The 23,784-nt window shown below is 35.6% G+C and overlaps 1 protein-coding gene across 2 annotated transcripts in view; it reads left to right on the top strand.

Annotated features, from left to right (window-relative positions):
• PIK3C2G (phosphatidylinositol-4-phosphate 3-kinase catalytic subunit type 2 gamma) overlaps positions 1 to 23,784 on the top strand; it is a gene marked incomplete at both ends in the record, with an annotated part of 259,737 nt that overhangs the window by 162,915 nt on the left and 73,038 nt on the right. For both annotated transcript variants that reach the window (XM_080659571.1, XM_080659572.1), the window contains 5 exons: positions 1,247 to 1,339; positions 2,765 to 2,894; positions 7,899 to 8,035; positions 9,834 to 10,003; positions 19,911 to 20,067. In XM_080659571.1, coding sequence (XP_080515697.1) covers positions 1,247 to 1,339; positions 2,765 to 2,894; positions 7,899 to 8,035; positions 9,834 to 10,003; positions 19,911 to 20,067 — 687 coding nt within the window. The remainder of the gene's footprint in view (positions 1 to 1,246; positions 1,340 to 2,764; positions 2,895 to 7,898; positions 8,036 to 9,833; positions 10,004 to 19,910; positions 20,068 to 23,784) is intronic.

The following is a 23,784-nucleotide window of genomic DNA, read 5'->3' as shown; positions in this document are numbered from 1 at the left end:
GCATGCATTGATGTCATATTTTAACTGAGTTGATAAATTGAACATATCAAGTTATTTTCCTTTCTTTAGTATTGATTGTACTCTTCACTGTCAACATGAACTCTCTAATAGCCTAAACACACACAGCCTTTTAACACTCAAACAATTGTGAGAATATACAAGGAGAATAAGCAATAACGAAAGCATAATGGAAAGTAGTCAATATAGTAAAATGAATATAGAAATGCAAAATGCAATTGAAAGAAATGAAAAAAGGAAATATATGTTGTACTCTTATTTGTAATTGTAAGAAAATATCTATATATATATAAAAGCCTAAGCGACCGAACAATCAGTCGACTGGTCACTATGATGCGCTCTGACCACCAGGGGGCAGATGCTCATAGCAGGAGCTGCCCCCTGCTGGTCAGCATGCTCCCACAGCCAACTTCCCACGGCCGCCAACCCTGGCCCCGATGTCCCCAATGTCTCCGATGGCCATGATGTCCCCGGTGGCCCCGATCGGGTCTGCTGGCCAACCTCCTACAGCCCAATGGGCCCCAATCACCAGGCCAGGCCGCGGGACCCCACCTGTGTACAAATTCATGCACCAGGCCTCTAGTTCATTAGTAAGAAGAGAAAAAGGATGCATTAATTTTTTTTTACCTACATAATTAGTGACTGGCACAGTAAAAGGTATTTTATATCCATTAGCTCATATATCTATTGTAAATATGCTGAGGTAGGCATTGTTATTACCATTTTATAATGGGATACAAACAATTTAGTAACTTACCCAAAGTCTTACAGCTAATAAATCATAGAGTCCAAATTTGAAGTCTATAGCTCTATATTCATTTTCTTAATATGCTGCAGAGCAGATATAATTAAAAGGAAATAATTTTTAAAATAACAATTTTATCTTTTAGATATTAGTCAACTAGCATAAACACAATACCTACATACTATACTACTTCATTTATTTAAATCCCCAACATAACACCACTGTTTTGTTAGGAAAAAAATGTATTTGAAGATTTATGACGTGCCAAAAAGCTGGCTTTTCATTTTCCAAGTAAAGGCTTTGGTTGGTAAAACTAAAGTTGCTTGTGTTTTTTAAAAAATAAATAAGTTTCTTTGTTCCAAAGTGTAAAAATTATTCATATGTGTTCTATTTGTTCAAGTAAATTCTGCAAGGTGCCATGATTTCCGGGAATGTGTTCTTTTTGTTTATTTTGGTCATAGTTTTTCTCTTCTCCTCTTGTAGGCATGTTCATATTTCACATCTAATGCGTTGCCATTGAAGATTACTTTCATCAATGCTAATCCAGCGGGCAAAAATATCAGCATCATTTTTAAGGTACAGTAACTCCTAAAGCATCAAATTGATTACATTGGTAGAAATATTGATATATTGCTCACAAGAAAATTACTGGTGCTATTTCCTGCTGGCAACAACACAAAAGATTCCAGTTATTTTTGATTTTGCATTTTTTTACAGAATTATAGTACATGCCAAACTATGATTGGCAATAAATCAAACATTACTGGCTTAAAGTCCATGAACCTTCAGTGCAAAATTTACGAAAATATGTTCCAATAAGCAAAATTATACAATCACTTTTGAGTAACACAGAAACTGGAATGTGTGGTGAGCCCCAAGAGCGAGAGCTTTCTTTTGGCCTAAATACTAAATTAGAATCAAAATTACCTGAAACTCAAATAATGTAAATTAATTTAACATAAAATTATTATCTGCAAGCATTTGCTTGTTCTAGTAATTTGGGCTGTTTTATTTTCTTTTGAAATAAAACATAAATATGAGCCATATCAGTCCTTCTCATGAATCCCCTGGGAAACAGAGTCAATGGTTGTAAACAGGTAGGAAAAAGAGACTAAAGAAGAAACTAAATAATTGCCAATCACCCAGCTAATTTAATCAGTTATTCAGCCACATCAGACAACATGTCTCTGAGTGATATTTTTGGTGGATTCTGACTATTTTTAAAGATAGTAGGACATCCAGTTTTTTCCTTTGAACTGTGAAACCTCAAGCAATAATGGTTCAATGACACGGCATATTTGCTGAAGAAAAAAAAAACTTGGACTCTCATCTTGGCATAATTTTCTGCATGTAATTTAGGAAGCATTTTCAAAATAAAAATTATTAATAGTTTAAAAGCATAGAACTATTGTTTCCCTTTGGACATATTCCATTTCTTTCACCAATGCTTGAAAACTTCCCCTTTATCATTTCTTATTTTTATCAAAGACCATTACTCTGAAAACTTTTCAACTGCCCTCATAATAAGAGAAGCCAATGACTCAGAGTCTGATGAATCATATGTGTATGTTTATCCTCATAGTCGAGAAGCTCTTGGTATTCTGTTTATCAGTGCATAAATTTATGACATACCAAATAATGTTTCACTTAACTCTCTCCTGGCTGAGTTTGAAATTTGGATAAACATTTATTCAGCCTTTCTTCACTAGACTTTGAGTCTAAGATATTGCACATGGATAATAAATTGAAAGATTATCAGAGAACAACATTCCAAGCAGCTTCTAATTTGACGGCTAAAGCTTCTGTAATCACTTAAAGGAAAGTTCTCATTCTCTTTGATCTTCCATCAGAAACACAAGGTACTGTGAGAGGTAATAAAATAATTGAAATCACTCTAAATTGGCTAAAAATGTATTCAAGGAAAGAAATTACATATATTATATTTGAAAGCTTTTAATGGTAGTCATAGAGAAATCCAGAGTCTAATTTTGTTTTGAACAGGCTGGAGATGATCTTCGCCAGGATATGCTTGTTCTGCAGATTGTCCAAATGATGGACAATATTTGGCTGCAGGAGGGCCTGGATATGCAAATGATCATTTATAGATGTCTATCCACAGGAAAAGGCCAAGGTCAGTACAGACTAGATAATGGGAAGACTTACATCATTTCTGTCATGCATTTACTGGTAAAATGCCACCAAACTTTTCACAGCGCTCATTTTAGACTATAAATTTTAAAATCCAAAGAACTATACATACTCGTTCTTCTTTTTAAACAAGAATTATTTTCAAAAATTATAAGCCAAAATAATTTACATAAAGCATAGTGTCCTTTTAGATATTAATGAGAACCTTGACAACCCAAATGTTAACGGTGATATTCTTTTGTGTGTCTTTAAGATTAGTTCATTAGTAACTAACTCCTATCTTTTCTCTTTCCAAGATAATAGAAAAGCTTATTAATTCAAAAAAATACAATTGTCACCTATTGATGCAAAATTTAAAAAGTTGCAAATGCTTAAAGGAGTTCTAAAAATTCTAAATACATTGTAAACCTGCACTTAGTTTCTAAAAGACTTTCAAGTAAAATGTAAATAATATCAACAGTCAAAGGTGACCATACATGCAAACTTTTAACATACTTCAGCATTTCTTTTCCTTTATAAAACCTAAGCCATTATTGTGGAAATATAGCTACATTTATACATATTATCAATGAAAATAATGTTAGTGGTCTACTCAAATTATTACCGAAACATTAGAGGTAAATTTGTATTTAATTACAATCATGCTGAATTATATATATATATTTAAGATATCTTTTTGACAAGTGGTCATTGCCATTTAGAATTCCATTTAAATAATTGGAATGAGTTATAGCAGATACCTCTGCATGAACAAAGGTATAAAAATACCATAGAACTAGAAAAGGGGCCTAGAACCATGTAGTCATTATTTTTTCATTCAAGCAGAGATACAATTTAAACCTATCAACACAAAAGAAGACCTTTCACTGCCTGCCTCTCCAGTTCCTGACATTCCACCACCAGGCTCAGTACCCCAAACTATTGTGATTTGAGATTTTAGAAGCCAGGCATGGAAGTACCTTCTAGTTAGCTTAACTTGCAACTTGAATTTCAGTATGACTCTATTGTCATACTACCCAATAGGGCTATTGTTTCCATGCCAACTGTCCCACCCCTGGATCCTTTCTAAAGCTCTAGTTCCTAAAAGAGTCTTTTTATCATTGCTACTCTGATATCCTTTTATTCCTTGAGTTTTACTCTCCCTTTTCTCATGTGACCTAATTCTTTCATAGCCTAATATGTTGAAAGTGTAAGAATAAAACTGGATGAGCCAAGATGAGCTTTATGATGTAACATGGATCACCTTTTCTTCAGAAATTGAATACATCACTGACTTCCATGGAATTCTTCAGTTCAATCTACTCATTTCTCAGTTCATAATCACAGAATGTAACAGAGGCTAAATCTCTTGAAGTTAATAAAATGATTCGGCAAAAAATAACTGTAGACTTGCCCAAAGTTGCAGATGTCATAAATCAAATAAGTCATTCTTCTCCCATCTACCAGCAATCTCCTATAGTTGTAAAAATTCAAACAGCATTATGCTAGCAAATTATTTCTTCAAGAAAAATAGAGATCATTAAAGCAAATGTCATTTTTTAGGTTGTATTTTTAATCATGTTCCAAGGCTTAATAAATATCTATTGTTCTCAAGGAATGTCACAGAGTAAGATAGAGAATACTAAAATGATTTAAACAGAATTGTAGCCCTTAAGGAGAATATACTTCAGGCCAGAAGCTTACAAGATTTTAACATTATTGTTGATTATAATTCTCATGACTAATCCTATATAATAAAAGCCTAATATGCTAAGTGTCCAGTCAATCAGTCAGCCATTCAACCAATCAAAGTATAATATGCTAATGATATGCTAAGGCCACTCAACCGCTCGCTATGACGTGCACTGACCACCAGGGGGCAGACGGCTCAGACCAGTAGGTGAGCTTCCTGCTGGGGTCTGGCCGATCAGGACTGAGCAAGATGGGCCAGACATGCCTTGGAGCCCTCCTGTGGTCTTGCCCCGGCTGGCCAACCTCCTACATCCTTCCCTGGCCCTGATCGTGCACTGGTGGGGTCCCTTGGCCTGGCCTGCACCCTCTTGTAATCTGGGACTCCTCAGAGGATGTCAGATAACCAGTTTTGGCTCGATCCCACAGGCCAGGCCAAGGGATCCCACTGGTGTACGAATTCATGCACTGGGCCTCTAGTTTGTATATAATGTCATAATAGCTTTGGAAGAGACTATCAAGGCAAATAAAAATTTTTTATAATTTATGTTAATTCTGGCTCTACAAATTTCATTGGCATAAAAATTACTTAGGGAAATTGGAGGAGCAAATATAACAAAGCCTCAACCAGGGTTTTAAGTCAGGTTCACCACCGGGGGTGAGGGCAGAGGTACTCAAGTTTTGGTGATTGAAAAAGCTGCTCTAATGTTTCTTATGCACCCCTTTTTGAAAGCCACTGCCTTTTATGACACCACCTTGAAAAGTTTTGTTCTTAAGAACCTTGCTACTTAAAGTATGATCCATGGACCAGCAGCATTGACATCACCTGGGGACTTGTTGGAAATGCAGGATCTCAGGCCCACCCCTTTCTACTGAATCAGAACTTACATTTTTGCAAGATCCCTGAGTGATATATATGTGCATTAAATTTTAAGCAACGCTGCATTAAAGGACTGTGAGAATGGAACCACCCATATTACTCAATTTGCACAGAATTATGTTAGAAGTAATTAAAAGGTGTATGATATGTACTAGCTTAAAATGTGTAAAATGTAATTTGTGGTTTTAATTAATAGGCAGAATTTAGCCATCATGATTGTTATAAATTGGGTACAAGGTTTTCTGAGTAGTTAGCAAAGCAAGGCTTATGATAAATGACTTGGGATTTAGCAAAGATTAACCCCCTGAAGACAAATGTGGCCTGAAAAGTAACTGATATTGCTATAGCCCATATCCAAAGGGTGTAATGATCTAAGTCCTAATTTCGGGCATGATCAGATGTGAGGCTGCAACAAAACACTTGGGAACCAGGTAGAGGTAACTTTCCTTTAGGAAGTGTTACATGGAGGGATTGGGAAAATTAGGAGGGAAATTTTCAGGATTAGAAAGAGAAATCACCTCTAATTTTGTCACTAATAAATGTAATGCTTTACATTTGCTATCTCACTTAAATACACATGAGAAAACCTACACATGAGCCAATTACTAATGAAGGAGGAGCTAGAGGTGTTATATTAAGAATGTGCCCAGGATCCAGGATTTATCTCTGGGGTGTTATTTCTCTTTCTTTTTATTATTTACTAGAGGCCCATTGCATGAAGAGATTCATGCAATAGGCCTTCCTTCCCTTGGCATCCAGCACCGGTTTTCCTCTGGCACCAGGGACCCAGGCCTTCACTCCGGCCAGAGTCTGCCTTCTTCATCTTTGTTGCAGACTCAGGCCAGAGTCTGCCATCTTCCTCTTCGCTGCCACACTCAGCTCCTGTAAATCCCTTCGTGCCCCCCCCCCCCCCGCCCTCCCTCTCATAGCAGGCATCCTGCCCCACCTGGCCTCTCTGTGCCTGGAGCAGCTAGGCAGCTGCCATCTTTGGCCTTCTAATTTGCATACTCACTCTGATTGGCTGTAGGTGTAGTGGAGGTACGGTCAATTTACATGTTTGTCTATTATTAGGTAAGATTTATTTATTTGGCATATAGGTTTCATAGGTTATATTTGCAACATTCAATTCCCACTCCCCATGTTTAAGTTTCTTTCTGACCCAGCAATGTAGGTGCCTAATGGTCACAGCTGGGCTATTGGATATTAAGAGATATTAAGGCTACAAGCAGCAGCCACTAGCCAAATCCAGCCCAGGGAAGTGTTTCATTTACCAGCACTGTGATCTACTTGTTTGTTGTTGTTTAATTGAATTTTTTAAGGTAGACCATGAAATAGTCAATTTTAAAAACTCTACCATCTCTCTTTTCATACTAGTATACTTACATGTGTATACCTTGTCCCTTTGGGAATTTGGGTTTGCAACTATTGCAATTGTAAGGTGGTATAAGTCATTCTGTACTTTAATTTACTTCCATGACTTTATTTACAGAACTGTACATTGTAGGTTGTTTTGAGGACATTAGTCCCAGGAAAGTCTTAAATACTGGATTTAAACTGCTGTTCTGAACAGAATAAAAATCAGTGGGTTTGAAAATATATGCATTTCAATAACCTTATGAAAACAATGAAAAAGAATCCTTGATGTATATGGCCAATGGAGCAAAGGTCCTGTTGACGTTAAATCAGTATATGCTCCCTTTTAAAAAATTATTATCGCCCAGCCAGCATGACTCAGTGGTTGTGAACATCAACCTGTGAGCCAGTAGGTCTTGGTTATGGCCTGATCCCCAGCAGGGGGCATGCAGGAAGCAGCTGATCAATGATTCTCTCTCATCATTGATGTTTCTATCTCTCTTTTCTTCTCCCTTCTTCTCTGAAATCAATAAAAATATATTTTTAAAAAATGGTTATCATAGTTTCTCTTTCATGTTGACTGAGAAGGAAGGGCAGGTGACTCTTGACCTGTTTACTGCAGAGTTATTGTGTTCACACCTAGAAAAGTACCATTTCACAATGAAGCTCTTATGAACCTGAACATTGATTTGTATAATATACTTCAAATATTTGTTATGGAGATTGCATTTTGTTTGCTTATCAAACTCGTTACACAAGTTTGAATGTCCTCCCTTAAATTGTAAATGACCACACAAGCCATATATTAATTCACCCACAACTCTATTGAGCCACCAGGGTTTCTGTGAGACATCTAAATTGGCTCTCTATTGTCATTTAAAAAAAATATTAAAGCTCTTTCTGACAGATCTGATCCAAACACAGCAAGTAGCCTCATTGTTCCCCAGGATTTAGGAAAAATTAGAGGGGAGGCCATCTAGATAAGGCTCCTTCAGAAAAGATCTGGAAAGAAAAGCGTTCTCTAAGTTGTGCTAGTATTTCCTACGCATCCCTCATCCTGTGAGGAATTATTTTTTTCTCAAGCAGGATTGGTGCAGATGGTGCCCGATGCTGTGACCCTAGCAAAGATCCACCGCCATGCTGGACTGATGGGACCGCTGAAGGAAAACACAATCAAGAAGTGGTTCAGTCAGCACAACCACTTAAAGGCAGATTATGAAAAGGTTTGTCCTGCTGGAGCTAATTTTACATAATGCGCTTGAATAAGAATATACTCTGGTTCATTAGAAATTCTGATTTATGGAAAAATAACTCCTCGAGTTCTAATTCACTCAGTCATCAGCCTAGTAACAATGACCCCGTTTAAATGATAAATTAACCAGATAAAAATTTCTGTTTGGTTTTTATTCTGGGTCAAATTCCAGGCTATTAATAAAGACTCTCTTTGCTCAATTGCCTTCCTTATCTCACCTAAGATGATGCTCCTTCAACTACGCCCTTCAAGTTACCTCTGCCAATTTATACACAATCTCCAATTTCTAGAAATCTCCCTCCTTCCTTTGCAATACATTTCTTCTGCTAAGCTCTACTTTCTCATGCCGTATTCTTTCAATGTTTTCAAAATTCATAATAGAGTTTATTAATTTTTTAATATCTCAGTACTTGACAAAACATACTGTTTTATTGACTGCGGACATTTACCCCCACTTTTTACTTCCTCCCAGCATCTGGCCAGCAGTGTACAGTTACGTGGGTTCTATACCAGGGCTCCTGGCTACGGGGAGGAGTTCCTTAGAGCCGGGCCTCGTTCTGCCTACCAAGACAGGAACTGTTACATCTGGGTCCACCCAGAGGCAGAGGCACCTTTATGCTAATTCGCACAAAGACACAATATGAGCCAGCATTAAACCTCCTCAGACTGTTCTGAGCACTGAAGTTTCCTCATTCTAGGAAACCCTTCAGTCCTGGCAAACTGAGGTGACTGTTGGGAGGCCAAATAACAGAATTAGAAGTTATCTTGAAATCTATTTTTAGTTATTCTCCACATTGTAATTTGAGTCTTACAAAAATCTCCATTTTACTGTTTCAGGTGTTTCCACATACATTTGCTCTTCACAGCCATGATGTGAAGAACATATTTTATCCTTAATTTATAAGTGAAGGAAATCTAGACAGACAATTTATGTGGCTTGCCCAGCCACCTAGGGTACCTGAATGAAGGTGTCCCAGCATGAAGTCCAGTGACATAGACTCCCTGTCCAGCAAGTCAGCCACACCATTCGAGGAGACTCAGAACTGTAGTCCAACCAATCACTCATGGTTACACCAAGGGTACTCATGGTTGCATCATTGATGAAAATGATTCACAACTAGGATACCATGTTGAAAACATAGAGTAATTTTGTCAAGATACCTCTGTTCATTAAAGAAGCATAAGCCACAATTGACTTAGTAATCTGTTTCCACCCACACAAGCATTCATTGATATGCTAGTATACTGTACCAAGACACTTTTAGACATCAACTGAATGATCCATTTGCAACTATAAACATAAAATATTATAGATATTTCAACATAACTTTTTCTGTGTTAAAAATTCAAATATTAAACAGCTGATATTTTAAATTTCTCTGGGGATAGGCAATATTAAGTTATATTGTTTCTTCTTTTACCTTGAAAAAAAATCATTCAGTATTGTATATTTGAGACATCAAAAAATCACACCAGGAATCCTCTCTAGAAATTCTGAAAGTTAACACAAACTGAATAAAAGAGGTATTTTCCCCATTTCAATGAAAATATGTATCTAGTAGGCTAAAGAAGATATCACTTCATGTTCTTCTGTCACATATCAAGGACTAGTTACTTAATTACACCCTTCTCTCAGCTGAAATTTAGAAGTGGTTCTTGATAATGTAATTTTGCTTTCATCATACTTTTTACCATTAACTCTGATGTGAATGCATTTGCTCATTTTTATATGTGCATTATTCTTGTGTTATTGTTTTTCAATTTATTAGGCCTTGAGCAACTTTTTCTATTCCTGTGCTGGCTGGTGTGTGGTAACGTTCATCCTGGGAGTCTGTGACCGTCACAACGACAATATCATGCTGACGAAGTCAGGCCACATGTTTCATATTGACTTTGGAAAAATTTTAGGTCATGCGCAAACATTTGGAGGGATAAAGAGGTCAGTGCACAAACAAGTTTTATTACAGTAATTAAGTAATATCTTTAGAGTGATATATAATGGCATAGAAATCCAGCATTTGACTTGCTCCCCATCTCTCGAAATCCTGAAAAAAACAAACATAATTAAAAAATCTAATAAAGTAAAGGAAATTTTTTTCAGTAGATGGTTAATGGAAAAATTAGTTTTCTAAAATAGTGGACTAAATGGGTCCTCTCTTATGAGATGCTAATCCTGTTCTAGTCTGAATTATCTGAAATACAATATTTTCAGGTTTTTTAATAAACCTTGAATGGACAATGAGGCATAAGTTTATGGTCTCAATGCTTCTGATATATTGCCCATAGTATTCACCACCCCTGGTTCACATATTATAAAACTAGCACACTTCCTGAACCCAATCAGTCTTAAATCATTGTAAATGTACTTAGTGAGCACCTAGATCAAGAATCTGGGGCTACAACATTAAACAAGACAAATACAAACCCTGATCTCTTTCTAGTAGAGATAACAGGCATTAAGCAAGTTAACATGCAAAGAAATAATATGAGGAAATAAGGTATTTAAATTTTTATTAAGAAACTGAAGCAGAAATGGGATAGAAAGGGACTGAGTCAGGGATGCTGTTTTAAAGAAGCCCCTTGGAAGAGATGAGAAGCAGCTGTGTAATGAGTGGTAACTATGGAGATCCATGAGAAGAAAGAAAAGCAAAACTATCAACCATTAGCACTGAAATAAGCATGGCATGTTCCAGTGACAACAAGAAAGCCTGACGCCTGGAAGTGAGGTAGAGATGGGCAGGCAGTAGGAGGTAAAGGTGAGGAGTCTGGTGGAGGCCAAACAAGTAGGGCACTGAAGACATGGTATGGAGGTTGGCTTTTATTTTATGTCCAGGAAACCAGTTAGGAGGCTATTGCAATAGTTAAGGCAAGACCTTAATGGTAAAAAGTGATGCAAACTGACAGATTTAGAATATATTTTAGAATGAGCCACAGAACCTGCTAATTGTTTGGGCTGGAGTGGGGGCCCAGTGGGTTAGAAGAAGAAAAGAAAATGTTCTAGATTGACTCGTGGATTTTTGGTTTTAGCAAATAATTATATCATTTACTAAGAAGGAAAAAGCTGTTAGTTGAATAGATTTTTTTTTAATCTTATTTAAGCTGAGGTCAAGGAAACCAGAAGTATAAGGCCAACGTACCTTGCTTTAAAACAGATACTTCATATAAAAGTAGAATTGGGATCAGACCATTCCAAAGACTAATCAGTCATTTAGCTAAAAACAGCTCCTCAATAAAAGAAATAATAATGTCTCCTACAATATAATGTGATGAACTTTCTCCAGATGGCCATACTTTGGTATTAAAATGCCAACATAAACTATATAATATGGATCTTTGAGAATAAAATTGATTTCTTGCTGGGCTATTGCCCTTTTATACTCATGTTTACATCACCATTTCAGAACATCTCACACTAACCATCTGTGTGACTCTGTTTAGGAAATGTTTGCAAACATCAGGCTCTCCTCATGAGTCAGTCCAGCAACACTCCCATTTGGATTCCTTGCCCAGGTGTCCCTGAACCATTCCTCTGAATTCCATTTTCCAGAAATCTGGAAAGCCCATCTTCATGCTTAAACCAAATCTGAGGCTCCTGTAGACTTTCTAACCTTGAAGAAATAAAAAAATCAAATATCAGTAATGAATATAAAGGTTTTCACATCTTGTACATAAACAAGCAATCCTTCCTTATTGGTTTTAATTATGGGATTAGATAAATGATTCTAGGAACATTTGGCTAATCCCTATAATGAAAATACTGACAAATTTCACCAACTTTCTGAAACATATTAGTTTTTCTTCTACAGTATTGCTTAATTATTATCTTCATTGCTCTATTTTCTCTCACAAAGATTCAAATTAAAGTGGTTCAATTATGCATTCACAATTTTTCACTCAAAGTTCCCCAGTAACAATGATTTCTATATAGTCAATTTTCATTGCCTAAAAGATACTCTTGTAATAAATTCTAAATTTCAACTCAGTTTTTGATGACTCTCTTTTAGAGGAAAAATTAAGAAAGGCCTTTATTGGTGATGTTCATTGCTCTCCAAACTCATTGATTCATACTTTTTAGTCTTTCTGAGCATATTTCCATAGTCTATATCATCTTTCACTTTGTTAATACTAAACTTGATGAAGTATTTCTTGCAGCTTTCTTTTTAGATACTTTTAGAGATTGTATGAGCAGTGGTTAAGGTCAGGTACCCTGGAGAGAGATTGTATGGTGTGTTTTTTAATCTGATACTAACATGTGCCAATGTTATGACCTTGAACAAATGTCTTCTCTGTGCTTCAGCTTAGTCATCTATAAAATAGATTGTTTTAAAGATTAAATCAATTGATGTATGTAAAGATCTTAGAAGAGTGCCTAGCATTGAGGGGTCTATACATATTTATTGTAATTAAGTATTCCAAATGAAGTGACAAGAAAAGAGAATGCATCTCTAGGTGACAATTGTTTCTTTCATTTTAAATTATCAAAATATATTTCTGGTGCTTTTTAAAAAATCTTTATTGATGAAAGCATTGCATATGTCCCTTTTTTCTCCCATTGACCCCTTAAAGCCCACTCCCTTTTGAAAGTATGTGCTTTGAAAGTCAAAAATTGAACTATTAGTCCTTTAAGTTCTCTGACTTTGAGGCTTGTTGGCTGACCGACTGGATTGCACACTATCTGTCAGGTTTAGTTAGATTGAAACATATTTCACCAAATCATCCTTGACTTCAGAAATAACTTGAGACATAAGCAGAGATGTGCTGGACCAGCTTCCAAGAGCCTGTTGTGTCCATTACTTCTCAACTCCACATTCAATGACATCACATTGGTAGACTAAAATCAGCCATAGTGGGAATGTATACATGATGAAAATTGGCAAATGTTACAAATCATAGCTTTTTTCTATAAAAAAATGAGCTAGTTATTAAATATATACCACCACACATCAATCCATTTAAAACATATGAAACAAATCATTCCAGAACTCAACAAAATAAAATGCAAACTCTGATCTTTTCTTGTTAAATTATTTATAGCCAGGATGGTCTAAATATTATATAGCTATTTTCTTACAACATGGTTTATATTCTTTTCAAGTATCTATGATCATTTTGACATTATCTTCAATAGTTAATTACCACTGATTTAAAGATTTTTGATGATTTCTAATTTGAGTATTAAAATGTTTATATTCTAAATATTCTCCACTTAAAACCATCTTTGAAAAACAAAACTCCCTTAGCAGATTAAAATGTTAATTTTTGTCTTGATCCAATTATCCTGGTTTGGTGCAATATTCATAGTAATCCAAATGCTATACATGTATTAATGATCTTCCACATGCTTTCATTACTATCTTAGTTTTCTTTGAAATTCTATGAGTCAGCCTTAGCCAGTTTGTCTCAGTGGATAGAGCGTCGGCCTGTAGACCAAAGGGTCCTGGGTTTGATCTCGGTTGCAGGCTCCTCTCCAGTCCAGGCCCTGGTCAGGGCTTGTGCAGGAGGCAACCAATCAATGTGTTTCTCTCACATAGATGTTTCTCTCTGTCTTTCCCTCTCTCCTCCACTCTCCCTAAAAAAATCAATGGAAAAATATCCTCAGGTGAAGATTAAAAAAAAAAAAAGAAATTCTATGAGTCTTACTGGTTTGTTATTCACATAATTGTTTAATAAGAAGCATTGCAATTCTTTTTACTCAAAGAAGGCCTCATCTAAATTTTCTAGAAGAAACATACAACTTCTAATAACTTTTTAACTGTGAATGTCTTAAACGCATCTTTGTATCTTAAGCACCTAGCTAGCACCTGACACTTAACAGAGACTCAATATTGATTGATCACTACGAAAATGCCATAAACTTTATTTCTTTTGACCTGAAAAAGTATAATTTTTCTAAAGATAAAATTATTAATAACTTGGCATATTCTGTTTTATAACTGAAAACTTACCAAGGGATTTTTACGTAGTGGTCACTCTACATTTGGGAGTCTGGGGGATAATACTCAAACTTTGAGACACACTACCTCATACTATGAGGATGGCTACTATCAAAAAAACAGGAAACAAGTGTCAGCAAGGATGTAGATATATTAAAACCCTTGTGCAATGTTAGTGGTAATATAAAATGCTACTGCTTCTGTGGAAAATGGTATCTCTATTCCTTAAAAAAATAAAAACAGAATTACCATATGTTCCAACAATTTCACTTCTGCGTATACATCCCAAAGAGTTAAAAGCAAGGATTAAAACAGTATTTATAAATCCATGTTCTTAGCATCATTATTCACAATAACTAAAGTGTAGAAGCAGCCCAAGTGTCCAACAGCAGATGAATGAGTAAGCAGCATGTGTTATATACATACAACAGGATATTATTCAGCCTTAAAAGAAGAAAATTCTAACACATATTACAACATGGATAAACCTTAAGGACATTATGCTAAACAAAATAAATTCAGTCACAAAAAGGTGAATACTGCATACTTTCACTTATAGAAGCTACTTAGAGTAGTCAGAATCATAGAGACAGAAAGTTAAATGGTGGTGGCCAGGAGTTAGGAGGAGAGAAAAATGGGGAGTTATTGTTCAATGAGTATAGAGTTTCAGTTTTATAAGATGAAAAGATGAAGATGGCTGGCAGTAATGGTTGTACAACATTATGAATATTTGGTACCACTGAACTGTACACTTACAAATGGTTAAGATGGTAAATTTTATGTTATATTTTTTCTATAACAATGAAATAATTTTTTTAATGGCATACTGTAAGTATCACAAAGGCTTCGCTAATCACAAAGTCAGTTCTAGGCACACTACACCTAGCATTTGAATAGTGTTTGGGTTTTCAAAGCACTCTCACATAGACTATTTCAAGAAATAAAGGTTGTCATTCCCATTTTTTTCCTATTATTTCTTCCTCTTCTACTTCACCTCATTATTCCACTATGTTTTATCACCTGGTTTCTTTTGAGTAATTTTCTTTATATCTGCCCCTTATTAGAAATAAAAAACCAAAACCAAACAAATAAAACCAACGGTTTCTCTAGTTTAAAAAAAATAAATTTTATTCAAAGGGAGACTTGTAGGTTTTCAGATGAAGAGAGGGGGGATGATTGAGAAAGGAAGAAAGTTTTGTGAGAGAAAGGAAATAAAATGAAAGAAATGATAGAGGGAGAGAACAATTTGGATAGTAGTGTAAGGACACTGCCTTCTTGCCTATGCCCCATTGTGAACAAAGTTTGCTTAAAATGAAAGTCTCAAGTGCTGACTCCTGAGTTGGCCTAAGACAGTGGTTGGCAAACCACAGCTCGTGAGCCACATGCGGCTTGCGAGCCGCGGTTTGCCACTCTGTTGACTAATGAGTTTGCCGACCACTGTCATATACTACCCTTTACCTTTTTGCACACAATATGCCACAATTGCCTAATCCTCACAACTTCCAACTACACGGTAACATTTAGTCTAGTCCAGCGGTCGGCAAACTCATTAGTCAACAGAGTGGCAAACCACGGCTCGCGAGCCACATGTGGCTCACAAGCCACGGTTTGCCAACCACTGATCTAAGATACAATGTGCCTGTCAATATTAGCATTTCATAGCCCTGAGTCTGAATCTAGTGATTAAAGAAAGACTGCAAATGGCTTCTGAGCATGAGCCTAGTATAAGAACTTCATCTGGTGTTCAACTGAAGAAAGAGTATCTGATCCTATGCCAGGGGGGAAACTCATGCTGTTAAACTTAGTAAGAGATAAAATGTCCATTTCAAGTTTGATATATAAATTTTGATCATGCACATGGTAAATTTATGGGTGATTTAAATGTTTCAGAGGTAACGTGGGACTATTCTTGATTTTTACCTTCATCCTAGAACCTGAAGTGTGATACCACAATCCAAGTTCAGCCAAGCATTATAGCTTTGATAATTTTTTCTTCATATCCATGTTAACTTCTATTCCAAACAGTTGCTGAAATTCCATTGAAAGCATAACTGTACATTTTCCCTTGAGTTCAATCTCAAAGGGGGGAAATCATGGGAATTTGGAGGAGCTAACCAGTCTCTTCCTGTCCTCATAAAATCCTGATCTACTATAAGCTAACACCCAAAATGTCAGATTTAGGAAAGTAAGACTAATAATTTTGAAGAAGTAGCTGTTCTAATTTCCTTTTCAAATAAGGGAGATGGCGTATCTGAGGCTACAAGAAACTCATATCATGATCTAAAGTTACTGAGCAGTTAAAGATGAGTGACCTCCCAGAGTCTAACTTAGGACTCACAGTGCATTTATAAAATATGCTAGACTTTGGGAGAAAAACATGTTTTAGATATAAGATATTATTTGTAAGGATTTCTTCAATTAATAATTGCCAAGAGCTTGGAGATCTCACAGAGTCACAAGTTCTTTCTGTAATAGTACCTGAACCCTTGTGTTCTCATTATATTGCACCTATGAGGCTTCCTGTATTGTCTAATTATAAAAGTTTCTATCCTATCCAATGGAGATTCCAAATTGCCTTCTCAATTAACTCATGGATATTAAAAAGGAGACTTGTGTTGGACAGCAAAATGTGCTCTCTGAAATGTAGGTCATTTGTGACATCAGGAAAAGTGTATACTTAAACATTTCTCAAAGTACTCTGTAGTCATTATTAGTGCTCTAATTTCACCAACCACTATGATGAGAGTCTGCAAGTTTTTAGAAATTTTAAAATAAGATAGTTTAATATTACTATGATATTTTCAGGGGACAATAACATTTGAATTTTAAGAAGTAAATAGTAATTTCAGTAATAAAATGTACCTCATTACTGAGTCCCATTTTGGTTCTGGGTATGAACCAAACACTCTAATCTTTCAAACATGGGACTAAAAGTTGTGTACATCCATTTACGGACTTTATTAGTTACTCAAGTAAATGCTAGATGAACTGTCTTATAAAAGGAAGAGATAAGTATGTTCACAGAGCCCAGAAGACTGATTCTAACTGTCACGAATCCTTGATAGAGTTGTCTGTCTTTCCAGGCCACTCTCCATATCACCAATATTGAAACATGTAGCTCTTCTCAAATTGCTGTGGATTATCACTGGGAGAGGTGAAAGAAAGTTCTCCTTAGTATGGCGCTGTATCATTCAGGGTGGGGAACCAGATTCTAAAAGAAATAGTCAAAATTACCACTTAAATCATCATAATTACTTGAAATGCATTAGTTTCATTAATCCTCAGAGGAAGTCTTTGAAGTAACTACTGTTATTTTCTCTAATTCACAAATCAAGAACTAACTTAGTTGTTATAACTTGTCCAGACTATTGGGCAGTAGTTCGTACAACCCTTGGGAAGATGTCATGTAGGAGGCTGATATTCCCATTTTTTCAATAATCCCAACACATCCTGTTTTCTCTTCAGCATTGGCACAAAATGGCTGCTTCTTTAGTTAGTTACAGATGATATAGTGGTCCTGAATTTATGGCCATGATATATAGTAAATTCAAATCTTTAACAACTACAATCAAATATGTTGTAAGATGATTGTACTATGACAGGCATTCAAAACCTGAGCCCAAGTGTTAAAGTAGCAGAGCCATTTTCTCATCCATTGGCAATATACACTGTTATGTGTAAAAAGGCAGGCACAACTGCTTGCTCTCTTTTAATTTTTTTCTTACCTTTAACAAATGTAAATTCTTCATGATAATAATCTTGGTATTCTCATGACTTTATATAAAGAGATTATATCTACAGTATGGTTAAAAGGTAAGTTTATGCATCAGTAATAACAAACAACAAATTACTAATTGTCCTGATATTTCCCAAATAAATTTATTTGCCTCCTTAATAAGTAGTATTTGTAATAGAAATATTCTTAAATTTCCCCCAAACATGTGTATTTTAAAACTACTACTCATTTCTCACCAATATTGGAAATATATAAAATGTTTCCTAGAAGTAGGAAACAAAACAGGTAGAAGGTAAAGGGTATAGAAGCAGGAACAGGTGGGTCTTGGGCAAGTAATGGTTAAAATAGTAATCTGGACAAATGTAGTATAGTCACAACAAAACGTTTTTGGTGTATTTGCACAACTATAAATGAGAGATTTTCAACATATGATTCAGAATTCAATAATGGTATAGAGTAGACTGTAAGAGATCAAATAGTTTCCAATTTTCCATTTGCCATAGCCAATTTATTTCTCAGATTTATAAGTATTGCTTTAACTTGAGATATGGGCTCTAGTACATGGATTCTGCAATCTGGGATTAGGTTCACATTGGAGTGGACTGATAAACCAAATCCCAGCTATGACTCCTACAGCCTATAGAAATGGGATAGGGTTTTGTTTCACCTGTGAGGCTTCTTTCCATTTATAGAAAAACTTTAGTCTAATTTTGTTATTTTAAAAATTGCTCAGAAGTTAGCCATGTAGCATGGTTGAGCATTAACCTATGAACCAGGATTTGATTTCTGGTCAGGGCACATGCCCGGTTTGCAGACTCGATTCTCAGTGGGAGGCATACAGGAGGCAGCTGATGGATGATTCTTTCCCATCACTGATGTTTCTATCTCTCTCTTCCTCTCCCTTCTTCTCTGAAATCAATAAAAATATTTTTTATAAAGAAGTTAGCCATGTAAATCATATAGGAAAGATGCAAGATTTATATTGTTGAGTACACTGAAAATTTAGATTATAATATTTAAACACAACTAAAATTATGTTCTTCATTATTATTATTAGTTTACATTTCTCTAATCTGGATATTTCTTTTGTATTTGACTTGCACTATGGTGTTTCTTCATCTGGTTTATAATGTTGGTTGCCATGAAAGAAGGAAATGTGTTATCACACAAATTTGAACGTAACTATAAGAACTTTCCAAGAAAAATCAATTTGGTGAAACATTTTTCTCTATTGAAGAGAAAAGCAAAAAGTAATTCAGGAAGTTGTAATTTTAAGACTCTTAAAATTATTTCAAAAATTCCATTCAATAACCCTTAGGCCAAATCAGCATCAAAACTTTTTTGTATTTTTCTTATTCAGTGAGTGGGGCTTAATCACAGAGAGGTTTCCAATCTTTCCTTTGCTAGTTTCTATTAGAAGTGCTAACCCTTCATCTCAGGTCTCTTAGTGTCTCAAATAACATGAAAAAAAAAAAAAAGACAAAAAAATAAGGGAACCATCTCTCTGGTCCTTTGTTTACTTTTTTTTTTCCAACCATGGGACTATAGGGGGCGATATTACTTACATACCAACATGGTCCTCTTGTATTTCCTCCTTTCTGATAAGTAATTTTATTGGGCCTAGTGTGAAATGAAATCTTTTTTTCCTTACTAAGCATATAATAGTGAATTAATAACATCTGCTTTTTTCAGACTGACTTCTGAAAGAACTTGTCATTACATATCTCAACTTTTACCTGAAACTTTTTCCTAAAGGGTCAGCATATCTTCAAAGAAAAAAAAAACATGATCTTTTTGATCATTTCAAAATTTAGTATTAAATATATTTTCTGTAAAATCACCTTCATTATTAATTTGTCCTTACATTAATTTTTAATTTTATAAAAATTAAATTTTAATTCCCATCGCATATAACTTGGAATTAAACATTTGAGACAATAGAGGTTGACATTGTAAAATAACTTGGCCTTCCCTCTCTGTTGCAGGCCAGCTATATTATCCAAAGTCTACAATTAGCAAGTTTCTCCAGTTGTCCCACAATGAATGAGGTTCATCCATTAGAATAGAGAGAAAATAACAACAAAAAATTAATGGATATAAGTTGTTGTAACTGCCTAATTTAATCCTACAAACCATTTCTCCTCCTGCTTAAGGTTGCTGTTGTTTTTGGTTTATAGGGACCGAGCCCCTTTTATTTTTACTTCAGAGATGGAATACTTTATTACAGAGGGGGGGAAAAACCCACAGCATTTCCAAGATTTTGTGGAGCTTTGCTGTCGAGCTTATAATATTGTCAGAAGGCACAGTCAACTACTCTTGAACCTGCTAGAAATGGTAAGTCCCTTGTGGAATAACAAAAATAATAAGCTTCATTTATGTCTATCTTTGGACAGTCCATTTTTGCTAATAGCTTGGAGTTCCCCCAAAGAGTTATTCAAAACAGAAAGAAATTAACAAACTAAAAGTACCATTGTATAGCTTACAAACACATTTCTTAATAAGTCATTACATTAGTTCAGTTATGGTTGCAAACATTTCTATTCAATAATATTGATATAATCAGGGGTTATCTCAGTATATTTTTATTAAAGATCAAGGACAGTAATTTAGAATATTGTATAGTTGTATTGTTTTCAGATTTTTTTCAAAAGTGCTTTTAAAAATTATCACATTCACACATTACGGCAACCCAATGATGTAAACAAGGCAAGGATTTTTCCTGGCTCTCTCCTAATCACTGTCTTTGATCACTTGCCTATTTTCCAGATTAGAAAGTGAGGGTCAAAAATGTGGGGTGACTTGCTAGCAACTCAACTGGAACATGCTACATTTAGTAGTATATATTGGGCCTGCTGAGTCATGGTCCTATATGCTCTCTGCTGACCAAAGGTAAAAATTTAATGTTTCATTCCACTATCCAATACAAAGAGATGATGATCATATATGCAGGGTGAGAGGGGAGAGATCTGTTAGAAATATCTTCTTGGAAATGAATGTAGTGATTCATTTGGTCACATACATACACACTAGTAATTACAGCAAACTGTAAGAGAAATACACCTTTGGAAATCAGTATGATGTTTGGAGTCAATAAGATTATCAAAAAATAGAGGCCCGGTGCACAAAATTCATGCACTGGAGAGGGTGGGGGGGGTCCCTCAACCTGGCCTGTGCCCTCTCGCAATCTGGAACCCCTCGCTCCTTACTGCCCTCCTGCTCGCTGCTCCTTATCGCTCCGCTCACTGCTCCTTAGCGCTGCCTCAGGTGGGAGATTCTCCTGCCACCGCCCCCGCTGCCCTTGCCAGCCGTGACCCCGGCTTCTGGCTGAGCAGCATTCCCCCTGTGGGACCGCACTGACCACCAGGAGGCAGCTCCTGCATTGAGCATCTGCCCCCTCATGGACAGTACGCATCATAGCGACTGGTCATTCTGGTTGTTCATCATAATGGTTGCTTAGGCTTTATTATATAGATAACTGGTTTAGTCCAACTGGTGTGGCTCAGTGTTTGAGTGTGGACCCATGAACCAAGAGTTCACCAGTTTGATTCCCATATGGGGCACATGCCCAGGTTGCTGGCTCCATCTCCAGTTGGGGGCATACAGGAGGCAGCCAGTCAAGGTTTCTCATTGATGTTTCTATCTCTCTATCCCTCTCTATTCCTCTCTCTCTAAAATCAATTTTAAAAAACATATTAAAACAAAAACTGGTTTAGAGGCTTCAGTTCACAACAATTGTACTTGATGTTATTAAAAGCAAAAACTTGGTAACCAGGTCTTCCTGGGTTTGAATTCTAGTTTGGCATTTTACTGGCTACATTCCTCGGGGTATATTACTTAACTCTGGTAAGACTCTGTTTCTCCATCTACTAATGCAGATAATAGCATCTACCTTTTAGATGTAGGATTGATGAATGCACACCTAATAGCAAATGCTTTGCATGAACACCATGCTAAGATCTTTATGTGTATTAATTGATTACATTTCATAATAACCCTAATAGATAATTAATATAAAGCATTTAGCGCAGCATCTGCCATATAATAGGGTTCAGTTAATTTATTATACTAGAGCCTTGTTAATCTATAAGAGTACTATCCAATACAGTATCTTCTAGTCACATGTGGTTCTTTAAATTTAATTTGCATTGAATAAATTTTAAATTCAGCTCCTTAGGCTCACTAGCCACATTTCAAGTGCTCAATAGCACTCCAGTGGACACACATGGTTAGTAGTACTACATTGAACAGCACAGCTATAAAACATTCCCAGCACTGCCGAAAAGTTGTTAGGTAATACTGAATAACTGTTGACCTTGTTGTAATGAATATTTTATTTGGATCCTTGTTTTAGCTTTAAAATAACATATGTACCTTACTTCTCTTTTCTGTCTTGAAAAATGAGAATTTCTAAAAATATTATAAACATGTAGCCCTACAAACAGATGTTGGTTCCTTTGTGTGTAAATTGGATATATAAGGTTCTGTCCATTTCCAGAATCTTCAACTTGGTTTTCCAATAGTAATCAGTGACTCACAGGAGTAGATTTGTATTTTATCTCCCAATTCTATTAGGCCATATTGCAATCATGAGATGCCTTATGGTTCATAATCATGAGATGCCTTATGGTTTATACCACAAAGAAAATTATACAAGGACTGAGTCTGTGATCTTGACTCCACTTACATAAAAAATATTCAGGTAAGAGCTAGTCTAATATCTACTCTGGGCTCTGATATCTACTTAGGGCTCTGACAGACTAACTCATAAATCCATGAGCTCTTGAGTATTTACTATATGCCAGAAATTGGGGAGGATACATTATCATATGAAACCCAGTTAGACTTAAAATTTTCAATTTAATAAGGAAGATAAAGTTCATGTACACAGTAACAGGTATCCAACATTTCTAAATGTCTATAATGCTGTAAATAACTACATACAGGAGTAAGTAGCATACTAACTACTACTTGAACCAAAGACATTTCAAAATTAAACCCAAAGCAGAAAAGTTTATGCTGTTTCTCAGGAGACACTAAAATTCTGCTGAATGATAATAAGTAAGCACACTAATGTGAAAGAAAGGCTTTTTGAAAAAAAAAATTGATTCAGAAAACTATCAGTGAACTTTTTTCCTCTTATTTAGTAAGCTTTTCTGCCCACCTAAAAAGAAAACTGCTACCATGAGTCATAATACATTAAATAATCATTAAATTATAGAGTTAATGTAACGTCATTTCATTTAAAAAATGTAGATGTATGTTATTTTAACCAAGTATCTTAAAAATTCTCATAATATACTATTAAAATCAAATGTTGAAGGTTTCTGGTATATAATATATCCAAGAAAATCTCTCTATGTTTCAATTATTCAAGTCTTGAGTTTGGAGCTAAGGAAGAAAATTTGGCAGTGAAAAATACTAATTCAGATTAAGCATATAAACTTAGATTTAGGCTGTCACAGATATTGAAACAGAGATCAGAGGCAATGTGAACCAATTAGACCAATGAACAAATGTGTGTGTGTGAGTGTGTGTGTGTGTGTGTGTGTGTGTGTGTGTGTGTGTAAAACAACAGGGTGTTATTCCCTCTGCTTCTAGTCATTTACCTCTCAATTTTCTTCTTTTCAGGTTTCACATGGCATTCTGTAGATACTCAAAGCATTAGTAAAGGTTTCAGGACCACACTTGCTGTACTATAGCTTCTTATAATAAAAACTAAATTTAAATTTATGAAAGATTCTTTTCTACGTATATGGGTAATTTACAGTTCCCTCAATTCTCTCTCAAACTGACTCTTAATGTGTAAACTTCTCTAAAAAGAACTGAATGTACCACACCATGACACAGATATAATTTGAGAAATACTTGATATGAGTCATAAATTCACCTTCCATGAATGATCAATAGCCAGAACCATGAACACAAGCATGTGGTAAGTCCAGTATAGAGTTAATGGCTCATACTTGGTAGGAAGCAGCATGTTTCCAGATATCCACAGTTCTTCACATTTACTCTTGGGAAAATCGGGGGGAAAATAATCTGTGAAATTCC

This window comes from Plecotus auritus (assembly GCF_963455305.1).
Source record: "Plecotus auritus genome assembly, chromosome: 3".
NCBI lineage: Eukaryota > Metazoa > Chordata > Mammalia > Chiroptera > Vespertilionidae > Plecotus > Plecotus auritus.
This window is presented reverse-complemented; position numbering and strand designations above follow the sequence as displayed.